The sequence below is a fragment of the Carcharodon carcharias genome, chromosome 1 (assembly GCF_017639515.1).
Source record: "Carcharodon carcharias isolate sCarCar2 chromosome 1, sCarCar2.pri, whole genome shotgun sequence".
In the NCBI taxonomy this organism is placed as follows: Eukaryota; Metazoa; Chordata; class Chondrichthyes; order Lamniformes; family Lamnidae; genus Carcharodon; species Carcharodon carcharias.
In genome coordinates this window covers 119087263-119103113 of record NC_054467.1, presented here as the reverse complement: position 1 = coordinate 119103113, position 15851 = coordinate 119087263, and the positions used below count along the sequence as shown (strand labels likewise).

Below are 15851 nucleotides of genomic sequence, written 5' to 3'. Positions count from 1 at the left end.
ATAATTGAATGTATTTGCACCAGAGATTTAAAATAATTGCTTGGTAGTATAGAAATTAAATAATTGCCGAAAGGAGACCTGTTGCCAAAGCTTTTTATCTTGCATGCATCAGGACAAACACAAGAATGCCAAATTGCAAATGATTACAACAGTTTATATTACAAGAGAAAAGCATATTGATTGGTTGGCAAATGGACTCTGATTAGTTGAGGCATTGCCCTGGAGGAAGCAATGGAGAACTAGAGACTCCCCACGCTCCTGGATAATTCAAAGAGGGTTGAAGTCTTGAACTTTTGATTGAGTATGTATGTATGCAACTTCTGTCAAACTTTAATGAGCTTACATTGAGTTTGATTCATTATCTTAAGTTGGTGGCTAGTGCGGCTATTAGCGCACTCAGGATTGTTCAACAAATGCTGCCTAATCGCGGAATCATACCCAACAGCAGACTTCTTGTTTTGGGTTTTGCAAGTGCAGGCTGGTCGAATACAGTCTGTACTCTGCCCATTATGAACAACTGAAGGATTATGTTGATTGAACAGCACGTTCCATCAGTTGTTCGTAATAGGCAGAGTACAGACCTCAACCAGCCTGCACTTGCAAAAACCAAAATAACAAGTCTACTGTTAGATGCTATTCCGTGCTTGGATAGCAATTTCAGGACAATCCTGAGTGCACTAACAGTTATACACACAAAAAATCTAAGATAATCAGCTGAGCTCGTAATGTGGCTCATTTATGTTTGCTAGAAGTGACATACATTCATACACAGGGACTTTTTTCTCTGCTAATAAAAATAATACATTTTTTTTGAATTATCCAGGAGCTTGGGGAACCTTGAGTTCCCCATTGCTTTCTTCATGGCAACTTCTCAGCCAATCAGAGTCGATTTGCCAACCAACCAGCATCCTTTTCTCCTGTAGTATAAATTGTTGAGATCTTTTAAAATTTGGTATTTTTGCATTTCTACCAATTAGTGCAGGTTAAGAAGCTTTGGCAACATGTCTTGCTTTTCAGCAAAATTTACAATAGCTTCAATAGCTACAATAGACCTGCATGAATGAATATTTAAGACAAATCTGGAAGTAACATAACTGCTAATGTAGAAAAAGATGTATCTCAACACTGCTCAGTTCCAATTTACTGTTTCATTTGGTGCATTGTATGCAATAAAACATTTTTATTATTCCAGTGTAGAATACAAAACTGAAATCCTGACTTTAAACACCTGAAATTGGGGCAAATCTGAAAATTTCCATCACTAAGCACACCTTTGGGAATGCTCTACTGTGAAATAAAGCAGGCAGCATTTCATATCATGCATACTGTCAACTCTATTCCCTATCAATCCGCCATAAATCTGTGGTAGGTTTCTTGTGCTTATAGGAAACTGGATCACAGCATTCCAAAGAAAATACACAGTGGAACAAAGCAACGCAGAGTCCTGACAGTAAAGCCTTTGTTCCTCTGTTTTTGTTTGCGATTAGTGCATGTGGCACAACTACCTAGTTTGTTGGCATCATCCTTTACTTTATCGGATTATTTCGTACTGTGCATCTTCAGTGGTGGAAGCCATCCAGACATCTGTCTCTCAACTCTCCAGATGGCTCTGGCTCTATAAAATCATGTTAAAAAAAACTTACGTTGCAGTGGTAAACCAATGGACTAAATTGCAACATTTCTTTCCCAAACTACTACTTGTTAGACTGATGCCAGTTTTAATAAGTTCCTATTCAAACAACAAAGCAGGCAGAATACAAATGGAACAAGGAACTAGGACACAGCTTACAAAAGATTTTAAAGTACATTCAAAAGAAAATACCACACAATGTAAAATTATTACCTTCAGGTTTAATCATCTGTCAAATACCTCAACACTTAGGAATTTAAAATCTAGAAATTACCGTTTGCAATATCAGTGTCTGAACACTTTGTCTATTATCCTAAAAGGAACGTTTTACATTCACATGTTAGCATTGCAAATAATAATTTTAGATGTAAGTTTTACTGCATTCATGTTATTTTACAAACTAATACATAATTTTCTGGCATACACACATGTTCCATTCTGTGTTTTAAGTGTGTTACACAGTCTAGGAATGTTCTAGGTTAAATCTCTGGTCTAGGTTAAATTAGTTGATCTCAGCTGGGGTGGTGATAGACAAAGCTGCTACAACTGGCCTCACATGAAGAATATCCAGTGGTTGAATTAATGGAGGGTTGCCACAGTTTGTGGAACCATATCCCGGCATGAGTCAGTGCCTTCAGGAAAGAATAGGTAAGGGGAGAAAATCAGAGTGCAAAAATGTGAGGAAAAATATTAAAAAGTAGCCATTTAAAAACTTCTTATTGCACAACAAGCAGTCCACATTTAAACAAGGAAGATGCTGGCTCATTTTAGTATAATTTGTTACTGAACAGAAGAAGAAATGCTGAAGACTTTCTCATTACATTTTTCACACCAAAAGAAGCAGATAATCTCACTCTTGTCTCTTTAATATGCATATATTGTTAGTTTTGGTAATAATAAGATTGCCACCACCTCCTAATTCCCTTACCTGTATATTCAGGTGGACAGAGGCAAGTGTAGTTATTGATCCCATCAATGCAGGTGGAGTTATTTTCACAATCATTGTCCTCACAGTCATCAATATTTATTGCGCAGACCTCACCTTCAAAACCATCAGCACATGAGCACCTGAGGGAACAGGACAACTGACATTCAAACATGCAAAAGTACTAAATGGAAAGTAAGTGCAAAACAGCTCAAAGCTGTTTGAATTAAGCAGGAAGGCTTGTGCATATTAATATTTTCTGTGCACTCACTTTACTACATTAATAAGTCTTCCAGATTAATGGTCATCCAGTTAATGTAGACACAGGTAAGTGACTTCACTTCAAGACTGTGTCAATCCTTGACCTGACCTTTTAAAGGGGGTGTCTAACCATCAGTCAGTCAGCCTGTCACCTGGCTGGTTACAGATATCATAGAATTTCACCATTTTGCTCTCCCCTCTACCCTCCATGATGTCTTGATTTAGGTCTACCTTTAACCATCCCATCACTTAAGCTTGACATTTCATATGGCTTTCCTATCAGGGACCCATTCCATCAGTTTCTGAGGTTCTATTTGATGCGATTGCCTTGACAAAAAATTGAAATTGGTATAAGACTTTTCTTGTCTTTCTATTGAAATTTGGCTACTATATTTTAAAAAGTGAGTGCTGCTAATATCATAGGTAAGAACTGACTCAGAGGAGTTACTGAATGAGGGAGTGAGGTACGGATATTGTGGGTTATTCACAATGCCTTAGGGAATCTATTTTCTTACCTAATTTAAATTAGTGTATTTTCCCTGCACTGCCAGGATCAGCAACTCGTCCAAACTAGTGCCTCCAATAATATAACCAGCATTTACTATTTAATTAAAGCTGTTTCAGGATGTTTGGTGGGTAGCATGCTGCCCCACATCAAAGCACTACATCACAAAATGGTGGGACATCGATTTATATCCATGACCCATGCAACTTTGAAGAAGAGCCAAGTAAAGGTCAATCACTTCCCCATAGGGAAACACAGATGTCAGTTTATCATAGGTCACACGTTCAGGGCAACTGGTTTTATAGCAGAAGCCTTGCCAAAAAAAGCTGTAAGTTTGAATTCTCCTTGGAGATAGTTTCAGCACCGCAGAGGGAGCTCTAATCACCACTCTAACATCACCAAAGTTATTTTGTTTTAAACTCAGTGAAGGTTTCTCATGAGCTGATTTCCCACAAGATGTGATAGAGTGGTGCCCAGCACTGGATCCTCTCCCATCAATAGAAGATTCCGCAAATCTTCCACTACCTTGACAGGGCCTACCACAACCTCTAATGGTCTTGAGGCTCAGCAATGGCAGAAGTGAAATGAGGCATATTAGACAGGAAACAGGGCCGCATTTACTCACCATCATTTACACGTGGCAGGGGATTGGGGATTGTGTAATCTGCAGTTGGGTATGGGGGGGAAGGTGAGGGCGGAGGGTGGAAAATTCAGGCACGCTTCCCACTCCAATTTCCCTCCTTATTCTGCACAATTTCAGACAGCACAGCAGAGAAAGTTCCAGTCCAAAGCAACTGAAAGGAGGGCTTCTCACCTTTACTGGGAAAGATGTTCAAACAATAACCAAACAAGGCTTGGCATTCACCAGTGATTCACTTGCTAAAGTAACTGCAACTGAACCATAAAGAGGAGGCACAAGCTCCAATTTTAAGCTTATGCTGATTTAATTAATCTCAGGCAGAATGGTGATGAAGGTGCAGACCTTGTGCCATAGAGTTCCTACTCCTGTCCTATACTTAAGCGTGTATGCCCTTTCAGCAGATGCTACAGATTTACAACTGGCTATCTGCTTACCCAGTGTAATCAATTCCACAAAAGTCTTTGCCAGGTATACACATGCCAATGTGCATGAGATGGTATAAACCCATGCAAATAAGTTGACCATACAACCTATGTTTGATCAGTTATTTTGATCAGTTATGTCCACTGAACACCTGTTATTCAAGTATAACCAATTGAAAAACCTACCCTACTGTTTTACTGGAATCAAATAAATAGGACTGTTGTAAATCTCGCCTGTAAGCACCATTTAGCATTACAGAAGATAAGACAAACCTATTCCTCAGTAGGACAAGCCCTTAATTGAAAATACATCTTAATGTAAATTTTCACTCTTTCTAGCAGAACAACTCATTAAATAGTTTGGCACATTTAGTATTGGTAATGAAATAACTGCACACAAATCAATAGCTACATAAAAACATCCTGCTGCAAAAACTGTAGTTGATTTTTCTTTCCACAGGAATAAAAAAGATCTTTATTATCTTAATGATGTATGCAAGTATGAAGCTGCACATATACTTAACAACATTGATGAATTAATTGCCATTCTCATGTGAAATTATTAAACTACGCTAATAGAGAGCACTGCTTCATAATTTATGAGCATGTAGCTGCACTCATTTTAAGCTTTTATTTATCTGTAAAGCTCAGAGGATATTTATCTGCTCTGATGTAGCAGTTTGAGAATGACTTTCTCATTTTCTGTTTCACTGCAATAACATTCTATCAATTTGCAACCAACCGTGGCAGAACACATTTGCTAAAGAATACTGCATGTCATTGCACTCTTCAACTGTGAGCATGCACCCTGTGCAGAGCCATCAGGTAAACAAATGGCTTAAAACCACTGAAAATTAAATTTGATTAAGGAGTGGTTGCACTCAGGCTAAGCAGTGACCATCACTTGCACTGTGCACAGATATTTCACTGTAGGGGAAATTGGATCCCTTCTTTAGTGTGGTGGACCTCCTCTTGGTCACAGAGATGTACTTCCCAGCCACAGAGTTATTTCAATATCTTTCACGGGTTTCCTGGCTTCCATGACCAATGGAGTAGTGCTGCTGACAGTACCTTTGTTATCAACTTGAATATAATTATTCAATATTTTTATCATATTTAGTGCCTACACAATTGCTAGGCAGTTTAATTTTACATATGCATCCATGGTCATGAATTTTGGACATTTTCATATTATTTTAACATGTCCATCTACCTAAGGGCAAAGGCCTAGTAAATGACTCATCACCTCTCGTGGAGCAGTGAAGGCAGCAGGAACAATGTAAAGTTGGTGAAGCAAATTCTGAAGCAAGTTCTGAAGCATTTTGCAGCCCACATCTACTGGAGTGACACAGCTTCTCGCTATAACTCCAGTGGATAATCAACCCAAATGCACACAGTGCAATTTTATAATTATTCATTAGTTAATAACTAAAATGTTCTTCTCTGTGTCCTGTCTTCAAAAATCAACGAAAATGAATCGGTACTGGAGGACAGAGATCTGAATCTTCAATTGATTAATGGCACACACAAAATCTGGTAATGGTTAAACAGTTAAACACTTCCAAAAATGTTAGAATAAAAATATTTTTAATTTGCTCCTCTATATCCAATTTATCTTATTTGCCAAAAAGTATAATATTTTATTTTTATATTAGACCAAAACTTTAGGAATATTCAAAAGCAATAATGTTGAGAAGGTGATTATCAGGTTAGAGCAGTGGTCTGAAATAATGTCTTTAGTTTTCTGTTTTATCGCACAAATATCTCATCAGTCCTCCTTTTTGTTTCACATCTCTTTTGCAGATTCGTAAATTAAAGCTCACTTTTATGGCTTTTAAGTTGCTTTTCGTGGAGATAAAATATTCCTTTGTTCATCTCTTTGGTCTGTAATTAAATTCTACCTGCATAGAATTTCTCCTTTTTTCTGCTTCTTCAGCAAGTGCAAGATATATATGTATATGCATACATTTGGTATTATTATATCAAAGCTTGTAGCACTCCTGAGACATTAAAAAAAACATGCATTTTTTAGCTCTACACAAATATTTTATTAATGTTTAAAGTTTACCTTTTCCTCTGAGAGTCACCAGATTCCTCAGTTAAAGTAAATTAAAGGGTCTATTTACAATGTTGATTAGTAAATGCTGGAATTTTGCAACATTCTCATCAGCATTTATGATAAGATAAACATAAATCAAAATATACAAACCAGAAACCATCCTTTTCCCCCTCCTTAAGGTGGCAAGTTCCACTATTTTTGCATGGGCTGTTTACACAGGCATGAATGGGCACATCACAGTCTTGTCCCTGTGGAGTAACAGAACACAGAGCAGTTAATTACACTGTCTTTGTATGACTGGGCATATAAAACTGGGAACAACAGCCCAATAGTTACTACAGGAATGGAGGCAAGGTTCTAACTTAAATAGTCATTGCATCAGTGGATATGATAGACCAGGAACAACAATCCAACATAAACAGTCATTAGAGGAGTGGATATGGGAGCAGCAGTCTAATTCAATTTTGCCGCCAGATTTCCAAAGTAGCTGCTCTGTCTGCTGTGCTGATGACTTCAAAATATTTTTATTGCAAATAAAATTAAAACTAATTCACTGGAAGCCTTCCATCTCGTAAGACAATGGGTTGTGTCATGGTGGTTAACTTTATGTTAACTCGTAACTGCTGTCTCCTGTGTTGTGCTATGCTATGTAGTGAAACTGGAGTATCCTCTCCAGGGCTCCTGAACAAAATTTGTGGAAACCCTGGGCTGCTCAAATGTTAGGGTCCCCTTCTCAACCTCCTCACTGAGTTCAAAGGAATTCAAAGAACAATGTTTGGCACCAGCTTGTTGCAGGAGTGGCCAGAAAGATGACATATTTAGACATCAGTCTGCATTTGGGCTCCATTCCAAATTTTTGTCAGGTTTACTCCCTTAGCCTTGAATGCTCTTGATGTATGCACAAGGCAGTGCAACTATTTGCTTATAATGGGGAGTTTGGTTCATAAGTACCAGGGCATGTCCACATACCAGTGGGCTTGTACACTGCTTGAGACTGAACACTGAGACTCTAGACTCATAAAAGGCTTATTTAAGTGGGGTTCTGTTTTGACAGCTGGAGAGAACTATTGGCTTTTCTTGATTTATATCTTTAAGTATTTCTTTTTGTGATTTCTTTTGTCAATGTCTCAATGATTATTTGCTCAAGATTAATAAGTCTGAAGTGTTTGAAGCTCTGTTATCGATACTTTAATGGTCTGTTTGATTGACACTTTTATAGGTTCGTAGGAGCAGTATTATTTTTCAAAGGAAGATTTGTGAATGGGTGTTTTCTTTCTGAGCAATTCTACATATGTCATTGTTACTATATGTCTCATTTGTTCTGCACATAGGGTGGAATTGTCCCAGATTTAGACTAAGCGTGGTAGTGGGTGGGAAAAAAGGCGATTGCATTGTAGCCAAATTTGCTGATGATATAAAATAGCTAGGAAAGGGAGGCGTGAGCAGGATACAAAGAGTCTGCAAAGGGATATAGATAGATTAAGTGAGTGGGCAAAAAACTGGCAGATGGTGTATATTGTGGGAAAATGTGAGGTTGTCCACTTTGGCAGGAAAAATAGTAAAACAGAATGTTACTAAAATGGAGAGAGATTACAGAATGTTGTAGTACAGAGGGACCTGGGTGTTCTTGTACATGAATCACAAAATGTTAGTATGAAGGTACAGCAAGTAAGTAGGAAGGCAAACTGAATGTTAGCCTTTATTGCAAGTAGGATGGAGTATAAATTAGGGAAGTCCTGCTACACCTGTGCAGGCATTACTGAGACAACATCTAGACTACTATGTACAGTTTTGGTCATCTTACTTAAGGAGAGTGTCATGAGGCTATGTCCTTTTATTTTTGAAAATGAGACTTTCAAACTTTCAGCTGACTGGAAATTTTGCAATTTGAAATGAGACAGAAAAAACTATTAAAAATGCAAGGCCACATTTCAAGGTGAAGGTGAAAAACAAACAAAGAGAGAGACGTTCTCTATAATTCAGAGACCCATTGAAACTCAGAACAGTTTAAGGAAGAGATATTAAAATGCAAAGTGCTAGTTATTGAAAGAATGGCTGCCACAGACAGACCCATCCAAACCCTCTTGGAAATACACAATGGATGCAATATTTCAAGGTCAGACTGCAGCCACTGCAGAGAGAGAGATTACAAGAAAGCTTTCAGTAGAGGAAGAAGACTGAAAGCTGGACTCTCTCCCTCTCTTTCTTTTGGAACAAGTATATTATCCAGCGCTGAAGCCAATGTTACTAGTAATCTACCAGTGAACTGAGATCTCGTAATAATTGCAACATCTTCTACATCTGACCTTATTCATGGAACCAGCTAATCCAAAACAGATGCAATGTTTAAAAGTCTATGCCTCAAGGACAATCAAAGGATACTTAACTGTTTTTTTTTTAACTTTGTTTTATTGGACTCTAACTTCCCTTAATTCTGATAACATGTGTGTATATGTGTGTGTGTTTAGTTTTCCACAGGTTTAGTGGTTAATATATTTGCTCTTTCTTTAAGAAAACCTTGTTTGATTGGCTCCTCATCGCTCACAGCTTAAATAGTTAAATTATTTGGATTTGGAAAAGCCATATCCTCATGAAAAAGAAACTTAAATCTTTGTTGTGACCAACGAAGGAGGCTGAATAGAGGGGACTCAGTTCACCCCTTTTCACCTGGTTGTAACAATGGACAGACTTCTAATGGAAGGAGCTCAGAGAAGGTTCATTAGGCTGATCCCTGGGATAAGGAGTTTGTCTTATGAGGAAAGGCTGAGCAGGTTGGGCCCATACTCATGGGAGTTTAGAAGATTGAGAGGTGATCTTAGTGAAACATAAGATTCTGAGGGGGCTGGACAGGGTAGATGCTGAGTAGATGTTTCCTCTCATGGGAAAATCCAGAACCAGGGGGCACGGTTTAAATATAAGGGGTCTCCCACTTAAAACAGAGATGAAGAGGAATTTCTTCTGCCAGAGGGTCATTAGTATTTGGAATTCTCTTCCACAGAGAGCAGTGGAGCCTGGGTCATTGAATATGTTCAAGGCTGAGTTTAGCAGATTTTTGATTGACAAAGGAGTCAAGGGTTATGGCAGGCAGGCAGGAAAGTGGAGTTAAGGCCAAATTAAATCAGCCATGATCTTATGGAATGGGATCAGGGTCGAGGGGCTGAATGGTGCTCGTTTTTTTAAAATCAATAATTTTAGTGTGACTTGACCATTTTGTAGTCTGATTCAAGACGTTATTTAATATAGTAAACTAATGTGGTCAGAAGCCATGGTGAGGAGACATTTTAAAAATTAACCAATTACTGCATTATTGGAAACCAACCAGTGGATAAATAGCGAGCCTCAATGTTGATACAGTTGAAGAATAAGCAATTAATTAATAGATGTATTTGTATAGGCTGGTAATATAACCTGTAATATAACAAAAAGTATGTAATGATTTATGTTTCATAAGTAGAACTTGATTTTAGAAATACTAACTGAATATTATGAGAATTGTAAAATTATGGTTCTGAAGCCAGTCTGGAAAATTAAGGCATGCTAAGCCGAGCCTTCATGACCTTGAGAAGTTACACTAAGATGGGTAAAGATTGAGGCATTATTCAAGTATGAAACATTTTGAGTAGCCCCATTGTATTACTGTATGATTCCCTTCATCCTTACTCCTTCCCTCCTCCAAACTCCTTCCCTCCTCCAAACTTACACCTGCCTCCTCAGTTGCAGAATTCCCCCTCGTTACCCTCCTCCCCCATATTCCCTCCCTTCTCCCAACCTCACTTCCCCCGACATCATAATTTCCCCAGTCCCCCCACCTCACTCCCCTAACACCATCATTCTCCCCCTCCCAACCTCATTCCTTCCCCACCCTGGTACATCTTCTTCTCTCATTCACAGCTGAACCTTCCTCCTCACCCCCTCGATGATCACCCATAGCAGACATGGCCAAGACTTTGATGTCCCGAAGCAGGTTCCACACATCAAACAGTCACCTTCCACCTTCTGTGAGCTACTTCATGGTGGAGCTATGTCCATATAAACCCACCCAGCGTGCAATGCACGCTTTCCCCCAGGGTCCAGTAGCTGTAGGGCTCCAGCATCTTCTGCTTCTCGGAATTCCACGATTTGAGCAAGGCCTTAACTGTAAGTCCTGATTTCTGCACTTCACACTTGTCAAGGCATGTTCTGAGCTGATTTGTTTTCCTACTAACATGGGTGGTAAATTTGACGTGGGCGGACAATTCCGGTGAGCAGGGCTAAAATGATATCTACATGTATTAAATTGACATTCCCAACATCCGGCGGTGGGAAATGCGACCCACCACTGAAGGGTGGAATGGACGATCACATACTGGTTTCATGACGGCGTGAAACCCATTTTTGGCTTTCCTACCATATCGTCTGCTCACGCCTGCCATAACGCCCGATGCCAACTGGGATGGAAAATTCCAGCCATAGTGTACACCGGGTGAATGGGCATGGAAGGGCCATAAGTTGGCATGAGTTGGCATGGGGACTATAAGGGGCCATGGGGAATGGGTGCGGGTGTGGGGGATGAGGGCTATAGGGCCTAAATCGTCACAAGTCCCAGACAACCAAAGCAGGCGTTTGAACCAGACCGTTTTGGCATTCACCCCTCACCCTGTGGCTGCCTACACTCTGCTTCTGGAGGCAAGCGGGACTGACTCTATCCCACTTCCCCCCACCAAAATACGAAGGTCCCACCATTCTTGGATCTTTCTACCACGGTGGGTGCGGTGAACCAGTAAATTTCCTGACTTGAGCTAACCATCTCAGCAGTGAAAATCCAAGTCTAAGGCTTATAAAGATGTTTTTAGTCTCAATGTATCCCTGCTTGAAGATTATGTTGTCCAACCATGTGTCGAATATAAGGTAATTAATCCAGGCATAATCAAGTGTTACACTTTAAATAATTGAAGAGGGCATTTTAATGAAACCATTTGTTATAATTGATACGTGAACCTATTGGTATAAGTATCAGAATAATCCATAAGATGCTAGCCTGCTAGTTATTGCTCAAAAGCCTATTGCTGAGCACTCAAACTCAATTCTAGCCACGGTTTTGTTGTAAGGAAATTTGTTTCATTTAAACCCCAGTTCTATGCTGAATTTATGCAACTTGTTTGCACTATTTAAACACTTCACCACAGGCAGTAGGGGAGGTAGTGGAAGCTTCCCATCTACCCCGTTGTCAATATACTTCCTGTCATTAGATCACAGGGTGCAAATGATTCTTGATAGGTATATATATTTAGAATATCTGGTCTACACAACTGACATTGAATCTGTCACCTATATCAAGCAAGGCAATGTTTCTCCTCAAGTAATTAAGTGTTTACATCTCCATGATTCTCTCATTGCCTAATTGCTATTCCATGAGTCAGCAACCTCATTGTACAAAATTCCGCTTTACCTATCTAGCTGACTGCTCAACCTCAGAGGCCTCCTCATATGCTCCGTCGTGCATGCCCAGTGAGACTACAATTCCAAGCAGTCAACATGCAGCTAGAGTTCCAATGTATACTCAAACTACAGAAATGATTCCTCCGGTGTCCCCAGTTCCTACGCAAACTGTCCAACTGAAACCTTAAAGCTAAGATGTTTCTAAAGATGTGCCGGTGCAGACTCAATGGGCCAAAGGGCCTCTTCTGCACTGTGAGATTCTGTGATTCTGTGAAAGTCCATGGTTGAGGGTAATAAATGGAAAGAACAATAACATACCAACTAGGCCAGGAGAAATATCACTGTCTAGCAAATCAAGTTGGAATGGAGAGGCAGATATATTAACTAAAATAATAATCATATAGGTGAGAAATCGACCAGGAATTAGAAAGGAGCAAAGAGTTAGGAGGCATGGGGAGTAAACAGGACAAGAGCATGAGTAAGCCCAAGAACAACCCATTTCTGTACTGCCCAGCAGCAACAATAGGAAGAGACAAAAGTCTAGTCCATATAAATCTGTGACTACCACCCTAGGAGATCAACTGACCTATTTGTTTTTCCTTGAGAAACTTAGGCAAAGGGCCAATATAGCAGCAAATGCCAGGTAAAAGCTTAAACTTGAAAACAAGAAAAAGCTGTTGACCCTAGGGAGCCCATTTTTTTCACAGGCTCCATACAGGCCCCTATCCAACCCTTCATCTCTAGTATCCAGGAAATCAGTGGAGTTCAATTTAGGTAAATAATCAAACACATTGAATTGGCAAGCAAAAAAAAAAGTCTAAACCTATTGCTTCGACTTTGACTGATTGGAGGAAAGATCCTGCAATGCGTAAGGTAACAAAGCTTATATTTCACCTCATTTCTATTTGTCCTTAGTTCTGATGAAGAGTCATATGGACTTGAAATGTTAACTGGATTCCTCTCTGCAGATGCTGTCAGACCTGCTGAATTTTTCCAGCTATTTGTTTTTGTTTCAGATTTCCAGCATCTGCAGTATTTTGCTTTTATAACAGTGACATTCATTTGTATAGTAACTGTACTTGGCTCTAATCTGCTGTAGCAGAGTATCTAATGGTATCTGCCATGAGGTGGACTTGCCCTTGCATGTATGGATTTTAAACTGTTGGTTTGGCGAGTTGCTGGAGATGAGAGCTGATGATGCTGCAGTGAGGGAAACTGGGTTCCTGGGACCTGAGTGAACAAAGCAAGCAACTGTCCATTTCCTTAACTAATCAGATTGAAGGATTGTGAAATTAGAAACTGAAGAACAATGAGAAAGAAATGCAAATTAGAGTGGATGAACTCAGTGTCAATTCAGTTACCAAAATAGAAATAAAAAGAGGGAAAGAAAGGTTAGGAGAGTGAGAGAGACAAAAAAGACAAGAAAGGAAAGCCAGCGATCGGGGCTGTGCCGCCATTTTATGTGGGCAGGCCAATTAAGGCACGCCCAGCGTGACATCCACCGGGAAGCGCTATGCACTGCCTGTGCGGGCAGGGGGAATCGCTAAAATTGAGAGTGCGCTCTTTTGCGCATGCACACGGAAGAGCGCACTCATCTCCCTGAGGCTAAGTGGAGCCTCAGGGAGATCGCCTTGACTTTTAAAAATATTAAAAATAGAGAAAAGAAAAATCCCTTACATGTCCCCTCATGCGACAATGTCACATGAGTTGGGAAATGTTCATAATTTCCATAACAACCTTGATACAATTTTTAAAGCCCTATATGAAACCTCATGATGCCGCTGGATGAAGTTTCATGTTTTTTCTAGTTGCTGCCGGGACTCCTGGCCTGCCTGCTAACCTTAAGGTTGGACAGGCAGGTCCTTTAATTGCTTAATTGATCCTGTCAATGGCCTCAAGCCTTCCTGAAAATTTAAATGGGGCGGGATGACATCGGGGGTTCCGCCCAATGTCATCCCGGGTCATTTTAGGTGTCGGTGAGCAGGCCCTGCCCCCGCTCGCCAACGGTAAAATCCTGCCCATTATGTGAGTGTCCTGCCGCGGTCATGCGATATTTCAGTTGGTGGGCACGCTTCCGGCTTTAGAGTGCCCGCCAGCAATTAAGAGGGCAATTAAGCCCATTAAAGTTGCAATTGTCCCTGATTTTTCGTGGTCCATCTAATCTTTCAATTGACGGATGGGCGAATCCGCCAGGCGGACTTTGTATTTTTGATGAAACCTCACTCTAGGGCTGGGATGATGTTTCCGATATTAAATTAAAAAAAATAAAAAGGCGTGGACAGAATTTTCATCATGTTTATGTTCAGCTGGCTGATTCTGATGTGTGGACATTTTTTTCCAGATTATAAAATCTTTATGTATTGGTTTTAATTTTTTTCAGCTCCCTCAGGCAGTTCCCTGCCTTCCTCCCACCCTGACCCAGTCAGCGCTGAGCATTTCAGTGCATGTTTTGGGGGCTGATCGTGGGCGGAGGTCTGTCCTCCGGTTGCTCTAGGGCCCGCCGATCGTGCCCGCAGGTCCACCTAAAAATCCTGCTCATGGTCACGGTTACTGAGACTTGCTGTCAATTCCAGGTTTTTTTAATGATTGAATTGAAATTCCACCAGGTGCCATGGTGGGATTTGAACGCTTGCCCCCAGAGTATTACGCAGGGCCTCTGGATTATTAGTCCAGTAACATTACCATTAGGCCACCGTCTCCTCCCAAGCACATCGTTAACACATTAGCACATTGTTATAAGAGCTCTTGGATTCCTCTGCGGTGAATTTAGTTTGTATCTACCACACAAATACAGCAACCTTATGACATTCAATACATTTGAATGTTGCGCCAGACAACAAGATGCTGTTTTTCATGAAGCTAATGGTGGACCAGTGCTCCATGGACAGCAACCTTATGATTTCCACATTTGAACTCACATTTGCTTCTTGATTTAGGCATCTAGGCATGAATAAGGGTGAATGTCATTATCCTCACCATTATTTTGACAGTAAATTCTGAACCATTATAACAAAATTTCCTAAAGTGCTTCACATTTGGCGTTGGAACCACAGATGCAGTAGGAAACTTTAGCTGAGGTGATTAGAAGTTAATAAGTAGTTTTCAAGCTTCTGAAACAATAAAAATAAAGAAAGGTAGAAAGTTTTGGGGAGATAGTTCTACCGAGTGGGACTGAGATCAAAGGAAGGCTTTGGTACTGGGTGAGATGCATGGTGAACTGAGCTGACAGACTGGAAATACATGAAGGGGTACAGGGCTGGAAAAGGATTCTGTGTTTGGGCGAGTTGAGGCCATGCAAAGGTTTGAAAATGAGGATGTTGCTGAGGGACAGAAAATCACTGAAGGTTGGCAAAGATCAAGTTAATAGGTGACCAGAACATCATGTGGGATTGGACATGATTGGTGGAGCTTTTTGATGACAGATTTTATGTAAGGTAGAGCTAAGGGAGAGGGTTTTTATCTCATTGCACGAGCGCAGCAGATGGGCCCAGGAGCGATCGCAAAACTGACTGCTACCTGTGATTGGGCCCCGACAGCAATTTCACGTTGGCTGGCCAACTAGCAGCCAGCCAGCATGAATTGTGCACAGCAAAGCTGAGCGCTGGCGGGATGGGGGCAGGAGGAGGGTGAGCGTGGGAGTTTGTGCATGCACATGGCTGTGCATACTGAAAGCTCCCTGAAGGCACAGAGCTGCCTCAGGGAGCTGAAGATTTATAACAGTACAAATAAAGATTTAAAAAACTAATAAGAACATGTCCCCACATGTGACTCTGTCAAAAGAGCAGGGACATGTTGTAAATGAGATTTAAACATTTTTATTTTATTTTTAATTCCTGTTGGAAACATCACCCCACCCATGGACGAGGCTTCAAAAAAATCTTCACCCGCCTGCCAACCGAACAGTTGGAAAGATAATGAGAAATCCAACAGGGGATGGAGTTGGATGTTTCTTTAGAGGTGAAAGTAGGCAGTCTTGATTTATATCCCCTTA

General features: G+C 40.4%; 1 protein-coding gene across 3 annotated transcripts in view; it reads right to left on the bottom strand.

The window, feature by feature from the left end:
- Positions 1-15851, bottom strand: part of slit2 (slit homolog 2 (Drosophila)) — a 489173-nt gene that overhangs the window by 48155 nt on the left and 425167 nt on the right. For all 3 annotated transcript variants that reach the window (XM_041182754.1, XM_041182765.1, XM_041182773.1), the window contains 2 exons: positions 6593-6690; positions 2559-2698 (listed from right to left, as the gene is read on the bottom strand). In XM_041182754.1, coding sequence (XP_041038688.1) covers positions 2559-2698; positions 6593-6690 — 238 coding nt within the window. The remainder of the gene's footprint in view (positions 1-2558; positions 2699-6592; positions 6691-15851) is intronic.